Here is a 19,138-nt window from a genome sequence, read left to right on the forward strand (position 1 = left end):
TATATTTTCATTTGATTTTTTTTGACAGGTTTATTTTGTTTTTCATAGATACTTTACCCTTGGTCCCATTTCCATTAATTTATTCATGATCTTTCAGCTAGAGAAAATACAGCAGAGTGTGGATTTGAATTTAGGTCTCCCAGTTTGTAGTCCAGCAATGACCACTACACCACACTGGCTTCACTGAGTCCAATCCTACTAGTAGTGTGCCAAAGTATCACTTCTTATCTGCTTTCTAGCACAGTAGCTTGAAAATGTCAACTTTTAAATTGTTAGCATGCTCAAAAAGAACCAGTTTTGAAAAGAGCTGAGCGGAGACACTACTTTATTATGTTGCCTATTAGTCAGTTATATGAAACATCCAGCTCCAGCTGATACAGCAACATGGCTCTGAGAGTTAATGTCCAACAGCAGTGAGTGTGGAGGTTTTCTTTGAGGTAAAGCTCATGTGTTCCCATAGTAACTTCTTTCCTTTTTGAAAAGTTTTCCTGTCAACGTTCACAGCTGGAGACATGTTATGAAACACTTGTGCCTTCCCTGAGTAGTCAGTGTTAGCTATACAGAAATGTGATTTGTTCACAGACTTGGCACAGATTTAAAAACAAAAACATTAAAAATTTATATCGTCTTGAGGATGTTTCTCTTATGAATTCCCTGTTCTCTGAAGGATGTATCCCTAATATAGGAAATATGGCAATAAAACATCTCTCATAGAACAAGCACATTACTTTCACTCACTGCACTGTGAAATCTGTGGGGAAAGTAGCGATATGAAGGGGCAACAGATGCTTTGCTTGAGAACCACCTTTTTTGCGAAGCTGTATTTTAAGAACATTCACTGCATTCAGGACCTGTTTGTCTTAGATCAGGTGTGCGCCACAATCGTTCTTCCAGCAGGGATCTTCCAGAATTGCCATAGTGACTTTTTAAACTTAGGGGGATGACAACATTTCGAAAGGAACAGATTAAGTAAAATTCACTTTACTACACGCATTTTAAAATATGCGTTGGCTTCTTAAATAGAAAGTCGGTTTGAGGGAACGTGGGGGGGGGGGCGCAAGAGTGAAGTGCTTTGCAAAAGGAGGAAAGCGGAGAAAGTCGAGGGGGTGGAATCTAAATCAGACTATGTATTCCCAGGCCCTTGCTAAGCATATCATAATAAGAAAAAAATGAACCCGGGGACGTGGTGTGCCTATAACAGCAAAGTTCAGAGATCAAAAAAACTTGCAAGGGGCACCGAAACCAGCACTTACGCAATGTATGCAATCAATTCTCAGTTGGCCTCCTACTAAAGAAAGGGGAGGCTTTGAGAGCCAACAGCAAAGCCCGGACTGGAGCCACCGTTGACTTATTAACGTATTTGCTAAGTAATCCAGGGCGTATTTGCTGAGCAATCCAGTTCGGCTCTTTTTAGTACCTTTTGTAAAACTTGAGCACAATATTTCTTTCTGAACGAGGAGAAGGTCTTGCCTTCTAGTCTTGTGTCATCCCCTCTCCCATCATTACTCCCCTACCTAGGGCCATCCTGGGACAAGGTCACACTTTCTTCTGAGAACATGAGCGTTCAGTTCAGGAGAGTTTTGTTGCAGAAAGTTGTCTGCAGGTCAGCCTGCTGGGGCTCGGATGCAGGACTCAGGAAAGTACCCCGGCATAGCAAGGCGCTTTCTGAGGTGCGTTTCCTGGGCCCCTGGGCCGGGGGTCGATTGCCTACCAGGTTCCAGAGAACGTCCTCCTTCTCCACACGGGCAGCAGTTCCTGCAGGCGACTATGAGACCATTTTCAGGGCGTCGGTGGAGGAGCCTGAAAAACTGTGGGCGGAGGCGGCTCAGGGCATCGAGTGGCAGAAACCCTGGACAAAAACCATGGAGCGGAAGGACCTCTATAGCACCTCTTGGTGAGTGGCCGACTTAACGCTTGCTGAGCTCTTGCCTGGGCCACGTCACAAAAGTAATAATGATAAAGGATCGATTAGTCTGTAAGGCGTCACCTAATTCTCTTAACTTTTGCTACAGTACATTAACACACACCTGCCCCTTTCTGAAAGATTTTGTAGTTTTTCTCCAGATCTCTCAGCCGAGTCCTTTACCGTGAATAGGGGGTTGGCAGGCAGAAATTCAACAGGTGGAAACTGTCGCTTCAATTTACCACCATTCTGGGACTTCGCCTTTTAAATTTCTGCCTCTTAAACGAGACCTGTCAGGAAAAAAAAGGTGACACTAATGGAGATAAGACAAATATTAGCTAGTGACATTTTTAAAGTAGGTTGAAGCCTGATTTCAGTCCAGGAGCATTGTCAAGATGAGGGCGCCTCCATGATTTATGGGACTGGGTAAAAGTCAGATCTACACGGATCTTCATGAATTCATATGATTTTTACATCGAAATGAAATAAAACCAGTATTATTCTGTACATCCTGTCTTAGACTATAGGCAGGACTACAAAAATCATGCCTCCATGAATTTGTGGTGCCTCAGCAGTGCAAAAACAGGGTTCCAAAGCATGGATCCTCATGAATTCATATGATTTTTATGGTGAAATGGAATCAAACCAACATCATGTTGTAGATTCTCTATTAGACTATAGGCAGCACCAGGAAAATCATGCCTCTACTAATTTGTAGTGCCACAGCACTGAAAAAACATGTTTCCAAACCACGGATCCTCATGGATCCTCATGATTTTCGCTTTGGGCCAACCCAAGATCACCAGCCAATCACATATCATGTCCATGGGCAGAGTTTGCACCACAGAAATCATGGATCCACGGCTTCATCGCAGTGCCAGGGACCAAAAACTTGGTTTTGGACCACGGATCCTCATGGATTCTCGTGATTTTTCCTTTGGAACCCCCCAGCCTCACCATCTATTCTTATATCATGTCCATGGGCAGAGTTTGCACCACAGAAATCATGGCTCCACAGCTTTGTGGCAGCACCAGTGACCAAAAACTTGGTTTTGGACCACGGATCCTCATGGATCCACATGATTTTTGCATTGGATCCCCCCAGCCTCACCATCTTTTCTTATATCATGTCCATGGGCAGAGTTTGCACCACAGAAATCATGGATCCACGGCTTCGTCGCAGTGCCAGGGACCAAAAACTTGGTTTTGGACCACGGATCCTCATGGATTCTCGTGATTTTTCCTTTGGAACCCCCCAGCCTCACCATCTATTCTTATATCATGTCCATGGGCAGAGTTTGCACCACAGAAATCATGGATCCACAGCTTCGTGGCAGTGCCAGGGACCAAAAACTTGGTTTTGGACCACGGATCCTCATGGATCCACATGATTTTTGCATTGGATCCCCCCAGCCTCACCATCTTTTCTTATATCATGTCCATGGGCAGAGTTTGCACCACAGAAATCGTGGCTCCACAGCTTTGTGGCAGCACCAGGGACCAAAAACTTGGGGCGTTTTCACACTGACCTTCTAGTGGCGCGACCACCCTCTTCACACCGGAGGATCTGCCCGGATTTCGCACAAGAAGCGCCGGCGCACCCAAAAGAGCCGGCGACTTCCGTCGCGAAACTCGCTCAAACGTTTTCCTGCTTCTTGGCGGTTTCCGTTTGAGCGGGTTTCGCGACGGAAGTCGCCGGCTCTTTTGGGTGCGCCGGCGCTTCTTGTGCGAAATCCGGGCAGATCCTCCGGTGTGAAGAGGGTGGTCGCGCCACTAGAAGGTCAGTGCGAAAACGCCCTTGGTTTTGGAACATGAATCCTCATGGATCCACATGATTTTTGCTTTGGATCCCCTCAAGCCCTCCATCCAGTCACATATCATGTCCATGGGCAGAGTTGCACCATGGGCAGAGTTTGGATTCAAACTTCGTTCATTTAAGAATACTGGAAGGCTGGCAGAGGAGTGCCGGCCTCCCCACGGCTTTTCCCATGATTGGTGGGGGAAGAGGCCCTGGAAAGAGCCCCAGGAGGAGCCAGCGCTTCACGGGGTGGGAGGGAGGGGGAGGTGCGGTGCGGAGGGGAGTGGGGGCCATGAGAGCCATACTAGTCAAAGGAGGGGCCATACTAGTCAAAGGGGGAGTTCGATGGAGCCCCCCCCACCCTGTGGCTATAGGCCTGTCCCTGACCCTAACTGTTACAAATTGTACCATGTAGCTTGAGCTTAAAATTCTCAAAGTGGCCTATCTTTGGAATTTGTTACAGCAATTGCTGGTCACCTTAGCTTCAGAATAAAAATATCTCTGGTAACATTCATTACAGTCACCAGAACAAAGTTTGAATCTAGTGGCACCTTTGAGACCAACAAAGTTTCATTCAAGGTACAAGCCAGGGGTGGCCAAACTTGCTTAACATAAGAGCCACACAGAATAAATGTCAGATGTTTGAGATCCGCAAGACATGACCATGAGATTTTGAGAGCAGGAAGGAAGGAAAATAGATGAGGAGGGAGAGGTGGAAAGAAAGCAACTTTAACTTTAAATACCTTTTCCAAGCCACCAGCTGACTTGGCTCGAAGAAATCATTTAAAGAGACAAAGTCCTTCTCAAAGTTGGCCAAGAGCCACACAATATGTGTGAAAGAGCCACAGTTCGGCCATCCCTGGTATAAGCTTTTGTGTGCATGCCTGCTTCATCAGTTCTGAAAAAGTGTGTGTGCACGCAAAAGCTTATACCTTAAAGGTGCCACTGGACTCAAACTTTGTCTTGCCACTTCAGACCAACAGTGCTACCCACTTGAATCTATTACAGTCACAGATTTGACATTTGCCTTCTTAATTACAAAGTCTTGCAAATTATACAGAATGCTTGTCATAAACATACATGAATTAGTGGAATAGTAAAAACATTTGTTACCCAATAGTAAGCTAAGTTTTCTGGTGAGTTGTGAGGGTTTCCCCCCCACAAACTATAAAGTAGGATGAAATTCCAGCTCTGACAGATTTGTTGTTTCTGTTCTGAATTTTTAATGTTTGCCAGTTCAAAGCATAGTCTGTAGTTTGTAATTGACAACTGTATGGCTTCTCTGAGGGAAAAAAAATCAATAATGGTTGATTTATAGAATACTTTTTTTTTGTCTACACCTGCAGGCCTGACCATTCCTGGGAGTGCATTTAGGAATTAGTCACAATCATAAGAATTGTTGTTGGCTATATATGAGGGTGATATCACAGCTCATGTTTGTTTGTCCAAATGCATACCCAAGAGTGACTGAGGCCAGGGCTGGATTAAACCTTGTGGAGGCCCCTAGGCAGTCAGAATCTTGGGGGCACCCTTGCAAATAATCTCAGAGTTGGAGCACCCACCCTGCCGCCTGCGTTGCCCACTGCAGCCTGCAGCCACCTTCTTAAAAGCCCCTTTGACAAAACTGTGGGGGAGAAGCAGAGAGAGGCAAACTTGGCGACAAAGCCAGCAGCAGACACACTAGGCAAGTCGGGCAAAGAGCGACTTAGTTGCTGGTCCTGGTTGGGAGGGCTGCAGGCAGGGGGAAAAATAAGGAGGAAAGCTGGCTTGGGGCCCCTAAAGGCATGGGGCCCATAGGCCAGTGCCTACTTGGTCTAATTCTTAATCCGGCCCTGACTGAGGCTATGGTATTGTATGGACTGATTTTAATAATAACAATAATAATATAATAATAATAAATTTTATTTCTATCCCGCCCTCCCCGCCTAGGCGGCTCAGGGCGGCTAACAACATTTCAAACAATTAACATAGATAGATAAAACTTTAAATTTAACAATTAAAATTTTAAACATAAAAACCAGTCAATTAAATTAAAATACCTAGTTCAAATTGTATTAAATGTATCTGGCAGCAATAAAATTGTTTGGCGCTGGTTCTGCCAATTTAAATGATTCCATGATCGTATTATGGATGGCGGCTCTTTATTCCAAGCAACTCAGCAGTTGGTATCAGTATAGGCTTGTCTGAAAAGGGCGGTCTTGCAGGCCCTGCGGAACTGGTCAAGGTTCCGCAGGGCCCGCACTTCCTCCGGAAGCTGGTTCCACAGTGCAGGAGCCGCGGCTGAAAAGGCCCGTGTTCTGGTGTTTTTAAGTTTGACCTCTCTCGGCCCAGGGATGGTCATTTTGTTTTTACCCACTGACCTCAGTGCCCTCTGGGGTTCATGTGGGGAGAGACGGTCCCTTAGGTAGGCTGGTCCTCGGCCATATAGGGCTTTAAAGGTAATAACCAACACTTTGTACTGGACTCGGTAGGTAATTGGCAGCCAGTTTAATTTATTTTAAGACAATAAATGTAGGGAGATGGATATTCAAATATAAACATGTTTAATTTTTAGAGGAACCTGAATGAAGGGTAGGTAAACCAAATCGTGAGAAAAAAGAAATAGAGAAGTTAAGCAATATGGGCAACATTGGAGAGAAAATGCTGAAGAAAACTCTCAAATCTAAGGTCAAGAGAGGATTATGAATCCATTTTTTTAGTTGGCTACATTAGCTGTCATAGTGGTGATAATGTAGATCTCCATCTCACAGAAATTTTCATCGGCTGATTTCTGCATATCAACTGGCTGTTAAAAGATGCAAGAATAGGCTAGGCAGCTTTCCCCCCCTTGGCTCCTTGATGACACTATCTGTACAGTGGGAGGAAGAAAGGAAGCAAGCATGGTCAAGGAAATGATGGATATGTGAAATCAGAAAGAGACAGCAATCTGAAGAACACTTGCTAGGGAGTAAACTCCACTGAGTCAGTGATACTTATATATGAATAGTGGATGTGCTTAAGATTCCAATGCAAGTAGGCATTGGTTGGTAATGGCCTGAAAAGTAAACATCTGCCAGGCAGATATAGTGGAATAAATGCAGATCCAAAGAGAAAGTAGGATTGGGGCTATGGGATAGTTACAGGAAAGAAGTGGTCTGGGAATAGTAGCAAATGTTGTCCATGCATGTGGAACACATGGCTTCTAATGTTGCTGATGCTTCCTTATCTGGCAAACCTAAGGAGGCTAGAAAGGCCAAAACAGGCAACACAGATAGTAAGATAATAATTGCATCAATTTTCAGTGCCATCTTAATAAGAGTTGTACCTTTCTAGGTCCATTGATTTTAATTGATTTAGAAAGGTGTAACAGTTCTTAGGATGCTACTCTAAGTTCACCAATTTATCATCTGATTTTGACTGAGGGATTACAGAAGAGAAATCAGAATATAATTTTAGAAGTTATCCAGCAAATATTTTTTCTTGTTTGTAATTTTTTTTTACAACCTAGAATGTTGTTTTTCTTCTAGGTTTGTTGGAGGAGAGCTGAATATTTGTTACAATGCTGTAGATCGCCATGTTTTGAATGGACAAGGAGACCAGATTGCTATTATCCATGACAGTCCTGTAACAAATACTAAAGAAGCTATAACTTACAAAGAAGTTCTTGAACAGGTATGTTTCATGGATATGTTCAACAAGCAAATGCTGAATGAAATTCTAGATATAGAGAATATAGTTTTTCTATCTGTATACTAGAGAGTCTTACGATGACAGTGTCAAGCTATATGATATTTCTCACATATGACTTACTTTATAGAGTGTTTATTGCTGAATGTCACTATATGTTTCAAAATGGAGGCTGATTCCACACTCACCTTGCTCTGGGGCAGGCTTCCATTTCTGTGCAGAGCAAGCTGATGATTTCACACCAGTTGCTCTGCGCTGCCATTTTGCAAGGGGCAAACTCACGATTTTCTGCGCTGCAGTGTAACAGGTTTACACTGTGGCTCAGCAAATCGCAGATTTGCCCTGTGCAAAATGGCAGCACGGAGCAACTAGTGTGAAATTGCCAGCTTGTTCTGCACAGAAACAGAAGCCTGCCCCGGAGCAAGGTGAGTCCAGAATCAGCCAAAATCTACAATGTTTTTTGTATTATTTATTTATACCCCATCTTCTTCCCTAGGGAGAATACAAAGCAACTTACATTTTTCTCTCCATGTTATCTTACACACATAGTATGTTGGGTAGGTTAGGCTGAGAATGTGTGACTAGCCCAAGGTCACCTAGCAACCTTCCATGGCAGAGATGGGATTCTGACTTGGAGTGTTTCCATACCAGAATGATTTCTCATGGTTGGCTGGTTGATGAGATGATTCCATGATTATGGAATACATGATTAGATTACATGATTAACCAATACATGATTAGAGATTTTACACAGCCCAAAGTAATCCATTTTATCTTCATTTTTTGTGTTGGTTTCCGTTTCATACCTAATGCGCATTGAAGCCCCCCTCCCACTGTGTTCTAACAGATTCTTTGCCTACTTTGTTTTAATTTTTTTTTATAAGGAACATGGGTATCCTGCCTAGAAATAACACAATATCTTTCTTTCTCCATCAGATATAAGTAGGAATGGAGATCCCTAAGTCCTTATGACCCAGTCTGAAGGTGGGTGGGATATTGCAAAGAAAGGAATCAGGGTGTAGAAGTACAATGCAAAAAGTAATCAGCTTGTTAGAGTAGAGGGAGAATTGCTTAGAGACAGAAATTTTGAGAGCCAGTTTGGTGTAGTGGTTAAGTGTGCAGACTCTTATCTGGGAGAACTGGGTTTGATTTCCCACTTCTCCACTTGCAGCTGCTGGAATGGCCTTGGATCAGCCATAGCTATTGCATTTGTCCTTGAAAGGGCAGATTCTGGAAGAGCCCTCTCAGCCCCACCCACCTCACAAGATGTCTGTTATGGGGGGAGAAGATATAGGAGATTGTAAGCTGCTCTGAGACTGTGATTCAGAGAGAAGTGAAAAAAAGGGAGTCCCCTGTGCAAGCACCAGTCATTTTTGACTTTGGGGTGACGTTGCTTTCACAATGTTTTCACAACAGACTTGTTACAGGATGGTTTGCCATTGCCTTCCTCAGTCATCTACACTTTCCCCCCAGCAAGCTGGGTACTCATTTTACCGATCTCGGAAGGATGGAAGGCTGAGTCAACCTGGAGCTGGCTACCTGAACCAGCTCCCGCTGGGATCAAACTCAGGTCGTGAGCAGAGGGCTGCGACTGCAGTACTGCAGCTTTACCACTCTGCACCACGGGACTCTTCCTTTGGAGAGAAGGGCGGGGTATAAATCTGCAGTCTTCTTCTTAAAACTGCTCGCAGAGTCACATCTGACAATGCCCTCCTCTCTCCCTAAAAGGCAATCTGAGCAGTAGCTGATTCTCTTCTTTTTAGAATTATAAGTGTGAATAATGCTGGATAGGACTAAGAAAAATAACTTACAACTAAAAAAATCCTCTTTTTAGGATCTCCTTTCTTCTCTCTCAGTGGTGGCTAAACTTGCTTAATGTGAGAGCCACATACAATAAATGTCAGATGTTTGAGAACTGCAAGACATGAACATCAGATTTTTGGTTTCAGAGGGTAGCTGTGTTGGTCTGCAGCAGAACAGCTAAAGTTTAACAGCTTAGAGACCCACAAGATTTTTATTATATGAGATTTTGTGAGTCAGAGCTCCATCAGATATACAGTATGTCACAGAAGTGAGTACACCCCCTCACATTTTTAAATATTTAAGTATATCTTTTCATGTGACAACACTGAAGAAATGACACTTGGATACAGTGTAAAGCAGTGAGTCTACAGCTTGTATAACAGTGTAAATGTGCTCAAAATTACGCAACACACAGCCATTAATGCCTAAACTGCTGGCAACAAAAGTGAGTACACCCCTAAGTGATAATGTCCAAATAGGGCCCAAAGTGTCAATATTTTGTGTGGCCACCATTATTTTCCGGCACTGCCTTAACCCTCTTGGGCATAGAGTTCACCAGAGCTTCACAGGTTGCCAATGGAGTCCTCTTCCACTCCTCCATGACGATGTCACATAGCTGGTGGATGTTAGAGACCTTGCGCACCTCCACCTTCTGTTTCAGGATGCCCCACAGATGCTCAATAGGGTTTAGGACTGGAGACATGCTTGGCCAATCCATCACCTTTACCCTCAGCTTCTTTAGCAAGGCAGTTGTCGTTTTGGAGGTGTGTTTGGGGTTGTTATCATGTTGGCAGCGGTCCCCAACCACCGGGCCCCGGACCAGTACCGGTCCATGGTCCATCAGCAACCGGGCTGCCAGCCGAGCTGCCCCACCCCCACGGTGCCCCACAGCCTCCCCCCCCCCCGTGCCGTCTCCTCCTCCTCCCACATCGCCTCCTCCTCCCTCTGTGTTTATTATGTTAAACCAGGGAAAGCACCTTCCTGGCTCTTTAAAAGCTCACCTCCCTCTCCCGTGGCAGCAGCTGATCCATGGGAGAAACCGGCAGCAGCGGTAAGCGACCGCTGAACAAGCCACGCTGCCCTTGCCTCCGGAGGCAAAGGCTGCGCCACTTGTTTAGCAGATCGCTCACTGCTGCTGCTGCAGTGGGCGGGGGGAGGTGAGCTTTTAAAGAGCCGAGAAGATGCTTCCCCGGCTTAACATACTAAACACGGAGGGTAGAGGAGGTGATGCAGGAGGAGGAGGTGACGGAGTGGGAGCGGCGTTGGCCAAATTCAGTTCTTTCACCCTGCGGTTCCCGCACCCTGCCGGTCCCTGGTGCCAAAAAGGTTGGGGACCACTGATGTTGGAATACTGCCCTGTGGCCCAGTCTCCGAAGGGAGGGGATCATGCTCTGCTTCAGTATGTCACAGTACATGTTGGCATTCATGGTTCTCTCAATTAACTGTAGCTCCCCAATGCCGACAGCACTCATGAGCCCCAGACTGTGACATTCCCACCACCATGCTTGACTGTAGGCAAGACACGCTTGTCTTTGTACTCCTCACCTGGTTGCCGCCACACACGCTTGACACCATCTGAACCAAATAACTTTATCATGGTCTCATCAGACCACAGGACATGGTTCCAGAAATCCATGTCCTTAGTTTGCTTGTCTTCAGCAAACCATTTGCGGGCTTTCTTGTGCATCATCTTTAGAAGAGGCTTCTTTCTGGGATGACAGCCCTGCAGACCAATTTGATGCAGCGTGCGGCGTATGGTCTGAGCACTGACAGGCTGATCCTCCACCCTTTCAACCACTGTAGCAATGCTGGCAGCGCTCATGCGCCTATTTCCCAAAGCCAACCTCTTTATATGATGCTGAGCACGTGCACTCAACTTCTTTGGTTGACCATGGAAAGGCCTGTTCTGAGTGGAATCTGTCCTGTTAAACCGCTGTATGGTTTTGTCCACCATGCTGCAGCTCAGTTTCAGGGTCTTGGCAATCTTCTTATATCCTATGCCATCTTTATATAGAGCAGCCATTTGTTTTTTCAGATCCTCAGAGAGTTCATTGCCATGAGGTGCCATGTGGAACTTCCAGTGACCAGTATGAGGGAGTGAGAGCGATAACCTGCTCCCCCTTCACACCTGATACCTTGTACCACTAATGAGTCACATGACACCAGGAAGGGAAAGTGGCAACTTGGGCCCTATTTGGACATTATCACCTAGAGGTGTACTCACTTTTGTTACCAGCAGTTTAGACATTACTGTCTTTGTGTTGGGTAATTTTGAGGGGACAGCACATTTACACTGTTATACAAGCTGTAGACTCACTGCTTTACATTGTAGCCAAGTGTCATTTCTTCAGTGTTGTCACATGAAAAGATATACTTAAATATTTACAAAATATTTACAAAATATTTACAAAATGTACTCACTTCTGTGACATACTGTAAGTAGGAATGGAGATCCCTGAGTCCTTATGACCCAGTTTGAAGGTGGGGGGGGGGATATTGCAAAGAAAGGAATCAGCGTGTAGAAGTAGAATGCAAAATGTAATCAGCTTGTTAGAGGAGGGGGAGAATTGCTTAGAGACAGAAATTTAGCATCTATAGTGCGATAAGAATCCTTTGTCCCTGTTCAGCCCTGGCGGGATCCATTGTTCTGAATTTGTGAATGAACTCAAATTCAGCAATCGAACATTGTAATCTCTCTTTGATGTTTCTTTGTTTGACGACTGTTACTCTTAGGTCAGTAGTGGAATGTCCTGGAAGATTAAAATGAATCTCCCATTGGTTTTTGAGTGTTGTGATTTTTGATGTTGGATTTATGTCCATTTATTGTCTTGCTTAGGGACTGACCTCTTTGCCCAATGTAGAAAGTAGAAGGGCATTGTTTATCCTTGATGATTTATATAACATTGGAAGTTGAACAAGTGAATGATTCTGAGACAGCAAGACTGGTGTTGTTAGGTCTGGTGATTGGGTTGTCAGATTGCATATGGTGACAGAGTTGGCCCTGGTCCCATAGCCTGTGTCGGGAAGTGCATTATTGTGGGTAAGAGATTGTTTATGGTTAGGAGGCTGCCAGTGGGCAAGAAAATACCAATACTTGTGAAAGAGGGTTATCATTGTCCAGCATAGGTTGCAAGTCATTAATGATGTATAGAACTGGCTTAAGCTGAGAGCTCTATGTGACCATCAGTAGTGTTCTCTTGTTTCATTTGGGCCTAACTTGTAGCAGTTGATCTCTTGGTATATTTCTGGCTTTGTAGATCTGTTTCCTTACTTCATCAGGTGGGTATTGTAATTCTAGAAATATCTGTTGTAGATCCCACAGGTGAGAATACTTGTCAGAGGTGTTGGGTGCAGCACAGAGCTTGGTTGTAGACAATGGCTTGTTCGGTGTGTTTAGAATGGTGACTGGAGGCATGTAGATACGTTGACGATTGGTAACTTTTCAGTATAATATGGTTCTTATTCTTCCGTTATGTATTTCTTGCATGGATTCATGGCCAGGTTGATGTGGGGTGGAAGTTGCTGAAGGCCTGGTGAAATTTCTGGAGTTTTTCTTTTCCAACAAGTCCAGATGATACAAATGTCAGGGATCTCCATTCCTACCTGCATCTGATGATGGGAAATTTGACTCTTGTTGGTCTCTAATGTGATGCTAGACTTGAACATAGGTGAATTAAAACCTGGTTCCCTAGAAAACTTTTGTGCTGGCTGAAAGTGGCTGGTTTCTTTTTCTGTTAGTGTTTTTAATAACTCTATTTTAATTGTCATTTTTAGTAACCTTAAAACTGTTATTGCTGTTTTAATATGCTGCGCAATGCTTCTAGGGTCACTCTTTGTGCAGATAACATAGTATAAGTTTTAGAATGAATTCAGTTAGACTTCTTATTCACTTACAAAGATTAGTCACTTTGTTTCTTTCTTCTGTCTTTATTGATTGCATTAAATCACTTATCAACATAATATTAAATGGGTGTCAAGACATCAGTGTATTATTTTATAAATTGATAAATTTATAATTTATAAAATATCATTTCAGGTTATGCTCACTCTGAAATTGTGTGAGTATGAAAACCAAATTGCCATAGTGTACAGCATTCTGAGCTGTATATGTGTTTGATGTATTTTTATAATTTAGATGTTATAGAAGATATTATGCAGTAGGGTTGCCAAGTCCAATTCAAGAAATATCTGGGGACTTTGGGGGTGGAGCCAGGAGACATTGGGGCAGAGCCAGGAACAAGGGTGTGACAAGCATAATTGAACTCCAAGGGAGTTCTGGCCATCACATTTAAAGGGACAGCACACTTTTTAAAACGTCTTCCTTCTATAGGAAATAATGAAGGATAGGGGCACCTTCTTTTGGAGCTCATAGAATTGGACCCCCTGGTCCAATCATTTTGAAACTTGGGGGGTACTTTGGGGAGAGGCACTAGATACTATACTGGAAATTTGATGCCTCTACCTCAAAAAACAGCTCCCCCAGAGCCCCCAAACCCTCCAGATCAATTCCCCATTATACCCTATGAGAATCCATCTCCACATAGAGAATAATGAAGTGCTCAGCAGACGTTTCCCTCCCTCCCCCCCCCCCGTTTCTAGTGACTCCGAAGCGAGGGATTGACCTCTCTACTCACGAGTTGCAGCCAACTTCCTCCAAGTAACACAGACACCCTATCCCAAGAGGAACCTTTCCAATCTAGCCAACCACTATGGTTATACTACCTGAGGACCTTCTCAGTTGTGCTACCAAAACTCTGGAACTTTTTCCCTAGCAAACTTGTCTGTCCCCTTATTTATTGATTTATAACATTTTAATGCTTCCTCTCAGGAACTTGCTCAAAGCAGCTTACAAAACAGCAGTAATAAAAACAAAACATTAAAATCTAGTATTAAAAGCCTCGCAGCTCAGCATAAAATGTTGCTGTCTTCTGGTAGTGGGTGACATTTTTGTTTCATTTGGCATTCCTGCAGTGATCCCTCCTTTCTACCTTCTGTTTTAATTGTTGTTTTTATGTTATTTAATATGTATTTTAGATTTGTTTTAATTTCTTTAATGAATTCTTGTTTGTCTAGTAGTTTTTAATGTGTGTTTTTGTCAAGTATTTCTTTAATCTCCTATCAGCATTGGTGGCCCTGATGAGGGCAGAAAGACAGGGCATAATTTTGTAAATAATTCTGTAAATAAAAATGTATATTTATAAAAAAAAACCTAACTCCAATAAACTGAGAGCACTGGAGTCCATAGCAGTTCTGCTGACCTCTGCTAGCCATAGGGTGGCATACCAACTAGCCATAGGGCCTGACATATACAGAAGCAGTTAGCCAACATATGCCTCTCTGATGTCACCATGCCCCCATCCACACATCAAAGGAGAGAACAGTTAACAGAATCCTTTGGTGTATGTAGGGCAGTGGTACTATCAGGATGGGCTCCTGACAATGGTCCTGTATGCTAATAGTGACTCTGTAACTGTTGGAATTACTGGCTATTCTCTGTCAAGTTTTCATTGCTTATGAATTATATTCTTGGCTGTATTTTTTCACTAACAAGTTCTTTATATATTCCTGTTGGCCCTGCATCTTTTAAACTTATTTCTAACTGACCTGGCTCAATTTTCGAACCCTATTAATGGTTATCCGCCCAAACTAGCAGACTGAGTGGTCCCCTTATTACTTTATGCCAGTGATACTGCCATCCTCTCTTGTACAAGAGTGGGCCTGCAAAGCTGAATGCCTTCTATGACTACTGTCACTCTAATTCACTCTCTATTAATTATGCCAAATCTAGTAGTAGTCTTTTCAAATTGCTGGCACCCACAGAGATGGTTTATTGGCAACTCAACAATTTATTTATTCAGTAAATTTCTATTCTATTCCACCCACTCCTTGTAGGGCTCAGGGCAGAGTACAACATATAATAAAACAATAAAATACAACAAAAACATTTTAACAATTGAGCAAACAATTTTTTTTAAATACTTGAGGATCACTTTTAACCACAGGTTAAGCTGAGTACCACATTGTAACAAGGCTATCAACTTGGTTAAATGTTCAGTTGCTCAAATCAAACAATTTTTCTTTGCATGGGGCAACCAATTAGTCCCAGCAGCAATTAAAGTGTTCAAAGCTAAAACACTAGCCCAAATTCTCTATGGTATCTTTATATGGATCTCTGCATTTATTAAGAAAGTGGAAGACACTCAAGCCTCAATCTTCAGACAGATTCTTGGTTTGCCAAAATGTGTGTCCTACTTTGCTCTCTGCTCTGGAGTGGGTCAGTCTTTGGTGGAGACAAAAGCCTGGATTGGAACGTTTAAATTCTGGCTCAAAATTCATTTTAGCATGGATCCTAACAGCCTTCTTGATTGTCTGAAAAGTGATCCATATAGCTCATCCTGGTCAGCAGTTCTTATGTCCAAAGTCATCACAGGGCATTCATGTTGGCTAGATTAAATGCGTTCCCTTCCAAAGTCTTACAGGAGAGATATCATCGAGTACCTTTATGTGATAGACTCTATACCTGTGGAGCGAATATTCCCGACTCAATTCAGCATATATTGATTGTTTTATATATCATAATCTCTGTAAGGAACTATCTTGGAAGCTTTCTTTGTCCCCAGATCCATCTACTCTGCCACCCTGTAATTATTTACTGAATGACACTGAGTGGAAGGTTACTAAGGCTGTGGCAAAATTTTTGGCTGACATTCTTAAATGTAAATCTGATCTCGTATAAATGCACATATAATCTCTCTTTCTTTTTGATTTTATCTCCTATGTTTAACTTTTTACATTTTATGTACTCTTATTTGCAATTGTTATGCCATTAAAGGTTTGGAATTTGAATATTCTTGTTGTATTGTTTATGCAGTAGTATAATCTGATGTGTATCCTGAACAACTGATATAAGACTTGTAGTTAACCAACAGGTATGTTTCATATCTAATCCATTTGAGTAACTGTTAGAGAATGATTTAAAGAAAGGAGCCCTGAAAGAGGGAAGCGTGACCATGAGAGAATAGCCTGTTATCACTGTCTCTTAGGAAACAGAAGATGGAGACAAGAGAGGATGTGTAACTTTGATTTACCCAAAATGTTATAGACCTGAGAACTCTTTTAAATATATTTTGGTGCTGGATTTGCATGCCCAGAATTCTGGGGCCATTATGTCAGCAGTCTATAAATAAGTTAAGTTTCATTTTGCTTCTGACAAGGAAAGGCTTCCTTGCTTTGCTGTTTATCTCAATAAACACTTTTTCAGCATTCAACTGAGAAGTCTACTTGAGTGATACTCAGAGCAAAACCTTACTAGTGCCATATAGGAGAACAAGGCTCAGAAGAGCCACAGGAGGTGGCATGTCAAAGAGCCTCAAGTGGCTTCTAAGCCACTGAGTTAATATCACTTAACTACCTACATTGTGATGGAAACCAACATTATTATATTTTATTGAGTAATTACTTCAGCTATGCTTGTTGATATATTGCAATTTGAATAGTTTGCCACAAAGATCCATAAGTATTGTGGGTAATACTATACTGGACTAGATGTGCCATTGATCTAATCCAGGAGGGCTCCTTTTATATGCTTTTCTGGTGAGAAGTGGAAGCAAGAAAGAGTAGTTTCATTAAGATAGCTGTGCTCATATGAAGTTCCACTCACATTAGTTCCATGAAGATAAGTTCTGCTCACAGTACTTTGGATATAAACAAAGAGGTTAAATTATGAGATAGGAAAAAGAAAAATGGAGCTGACATTAACTTTAATTCAAATATTGGTTGGTCTCTGCATGATATGCATCTACAAATCCTTTACAATGCAGTCCTAAACAGAGTTATACCTACTGAAGTCAAACACTTTACTGGGAGTAAACTGCATTGATGAGACCTGCATAATATCTTGAAAATATCTGTTTCAGATGGTTTTCTTAGTCTCCAGTATACTTTTTTCAAAGAAAGATGCCTATTCTCCTGTTTTTCAGCATCATAAAACTCTATTGTTTTATGCTGCTGACTGCAATTTAGTGCATTCAATAAAATATGGGTACTTAAATTTAAAAATGAATATTTCCACTCAAAGACGTATGGGCTCTGAGACCTGTTTTTAGCTAAATATTTGTATCTATAGTGCCCCACTTATATTGCACTTGCATGATTGATTTCAGAAATGCTGCCGTTTTGTATTTCTTTGGCTGGAGGTAGTATGGGCTGTTGCTACATAGGCCAAGAAGATCATGTGAAAGTGGCAGAATTGGTATTCACTCACATGTTTTATAAATAAATAAATCAAATTAAACATAAACCTTTATAAAAAGTGGAGCTTGTGCTATGAGCACATTTTTGTTGGTCACTGTGAACTGCTAACCCCTATAAGCAGCAGCTTATATGTATATGATCTATATAGAGGACAAAGCTGAGAGGGGAAAATGTTCAAATGCAAGCTGACAGTTGAAGGTGACATTTAAGTATCTTTCCATTGAGGACTGCATGGGGTATCCTTCCATTCAGTCCTGTTCAAAATAGTCTTAGTATTGTGGGGAACACTATACTGGACTAGATCTAGGCTTCCCAACCCTCCCGCTCTGGCGGGAGTCCCCTGGGTTTGCAGCCTCATCTCCCGGTCTTCAAGAAGTGAGAAGCGGGGGGTGGGGGTGGAGGGGGGTGGAGAACATACCTGTAGGCTTCATTATAGAGCTCCTGAGCCGTTTGTAAAATGTCTGCCGCTTTAAGGCTGGACAGGGAGCAGGAAGGGCTTGGGAGAACAGCCCCGCCCTTTCTTTTGCTTTCACTTTCACAGCAAGAGTTCTCCGGAAGAAGATCTGGTAAGTGTGTGTGTGTGTGTGTGTGTGAGGGAGGGGCAGGGGATTCCCTGGTTTGGAGGCCCTCCCCCCTTTTAGAAAGCGTGGGGGGGGTGGAGGGAAATGTCTACTGGGCATTCTATTATTCCCTATGGAGAACGATTCCCATAGGGAATAATAGGGAATTCATCCGTTGGTATTGGGGGCTCTGGGGGGGCTATTTTTTGAGGTAGAGGCACCAAATTTTTAGTATAACATCTAGTGCCTCTCCCCAAAATACCCCCCAAGTTTCAAAACGATTGGACCAGAGGGTCCAATTCTATGAGCCCCAAAAGATGGTGCCCCTATACTTCATTATTTCCTATGGAAGAAAGGAATTTTAAAAGGTGTGCTGTCCCTTTAAATGTGATGGCCAGAACTCCCTTGGAGTTCAATTATGCTTGTCACATCCTTGTTCTTGGCTCCACCCCCAATGTCTCCTGGCTCCACCCCCAATGTCTCCTGGCTCCACCCCCAAAGTCTCCTGGCTCCACCCCCAAAGTCCCCAGATTTTTCTTTAATTGGACTTGGCAACCCTAACTAGATCTGATCCAGGTGAATCTGATCCAGGAGAGTGAGTACTGAATCAGTAGTCAAAAAAGATGAGCAGAAAACAAATTTCAGTACAAAACACATCTTTATTTAATAAGCATTTGTTTTCCAGATGCAATAGCCCTCAAAATGTCTTGGCTGTGATCTTGCACTTGACTGCTTCTTGCTGCCTCATCCTTAGAATAAAGTTGTGGTTATTCAGCAATGAAGAAGGGAATGAACTCAGAAGAGGGATTACAGTCCTCCGTTTCTATATTTTATTGATTTAATGTAACCTTGTATGCTACTTTTGATTTTGAAAGGCAAGATTCCAGTTTAATAAATAGATTGTTGAAAGGTTAGTGCAGCTTAATTGTGTTGTGAAAAATACAGATTTGTTTTAATGTGTGTGAGGATGCAACACCAAGCACTTTTAACTAGAGTAATTTCCATCAAAGCCCTCAAATTGAACCAAACCTAGGCTGTTGCTGCTTATCATAGACTATCTTGATTATGCACATATAAGCAGGGACCAGAAAAAAACTTGCTAGGAGGTGGTATCCCATCCCGCTGCCATCGCTTTCTTCTCTCCTCCCTTCTCTA

At 42.7% G+C, this 19,138-nt stretch overlaps 1 protein-coding gene across 1 annotated transcript in view; it reads left to right on the forward strand.

The window, feature by feature from the left end:
• The first annotated feature begins 1,396 nt into the window (after nucleotides 1–1,396).
• The window catches only part of LOC132590748 (acyl-CoA synthetase short-chain family member 3, mitochondrial-like), a 106,793-nt gene continuing 89,051 nt past the window's right edge, over nucleotides 1,397–19,138 (forward strand). Inside the window, exons 1-2 of the mRNA XM_060263658.1 lie at nucleotides 1,397–1,894; nucleotides 7,208–7,352. Of these exons, the coding sequence (XP_060119641.1) occupies nucleotides 1,557–1,894; nucleotides 7,208–7,352 (483 nt within the window). The 5' untranslated portion in view covers nucleotides 1,397–1,556. The remainder of the gene's footprint in view (nucleotides 1,895–7,207; nucleotides 7,353–19,138) is intronic.

The sequence above is a fragment of the Heteronotia binoei genome, unplaced genomic scaffold (genome assembly GCF_032191835.1).
Source record: "Heteronotia binoei isolate CCM8104 ecotype False Entrance Well unplaced genomic scaffold, APGP_CSIRO_Hbin_v1 ptg000648l, whole genome shotgun sequence".
Taxonomy (NCBI): domain Eukaryota; kingdom Metazoa; phylum Chordata; class Lepidosauria; order Squamata; family Gekkonidae; genus Heteronotia; species Heteronotia binoei.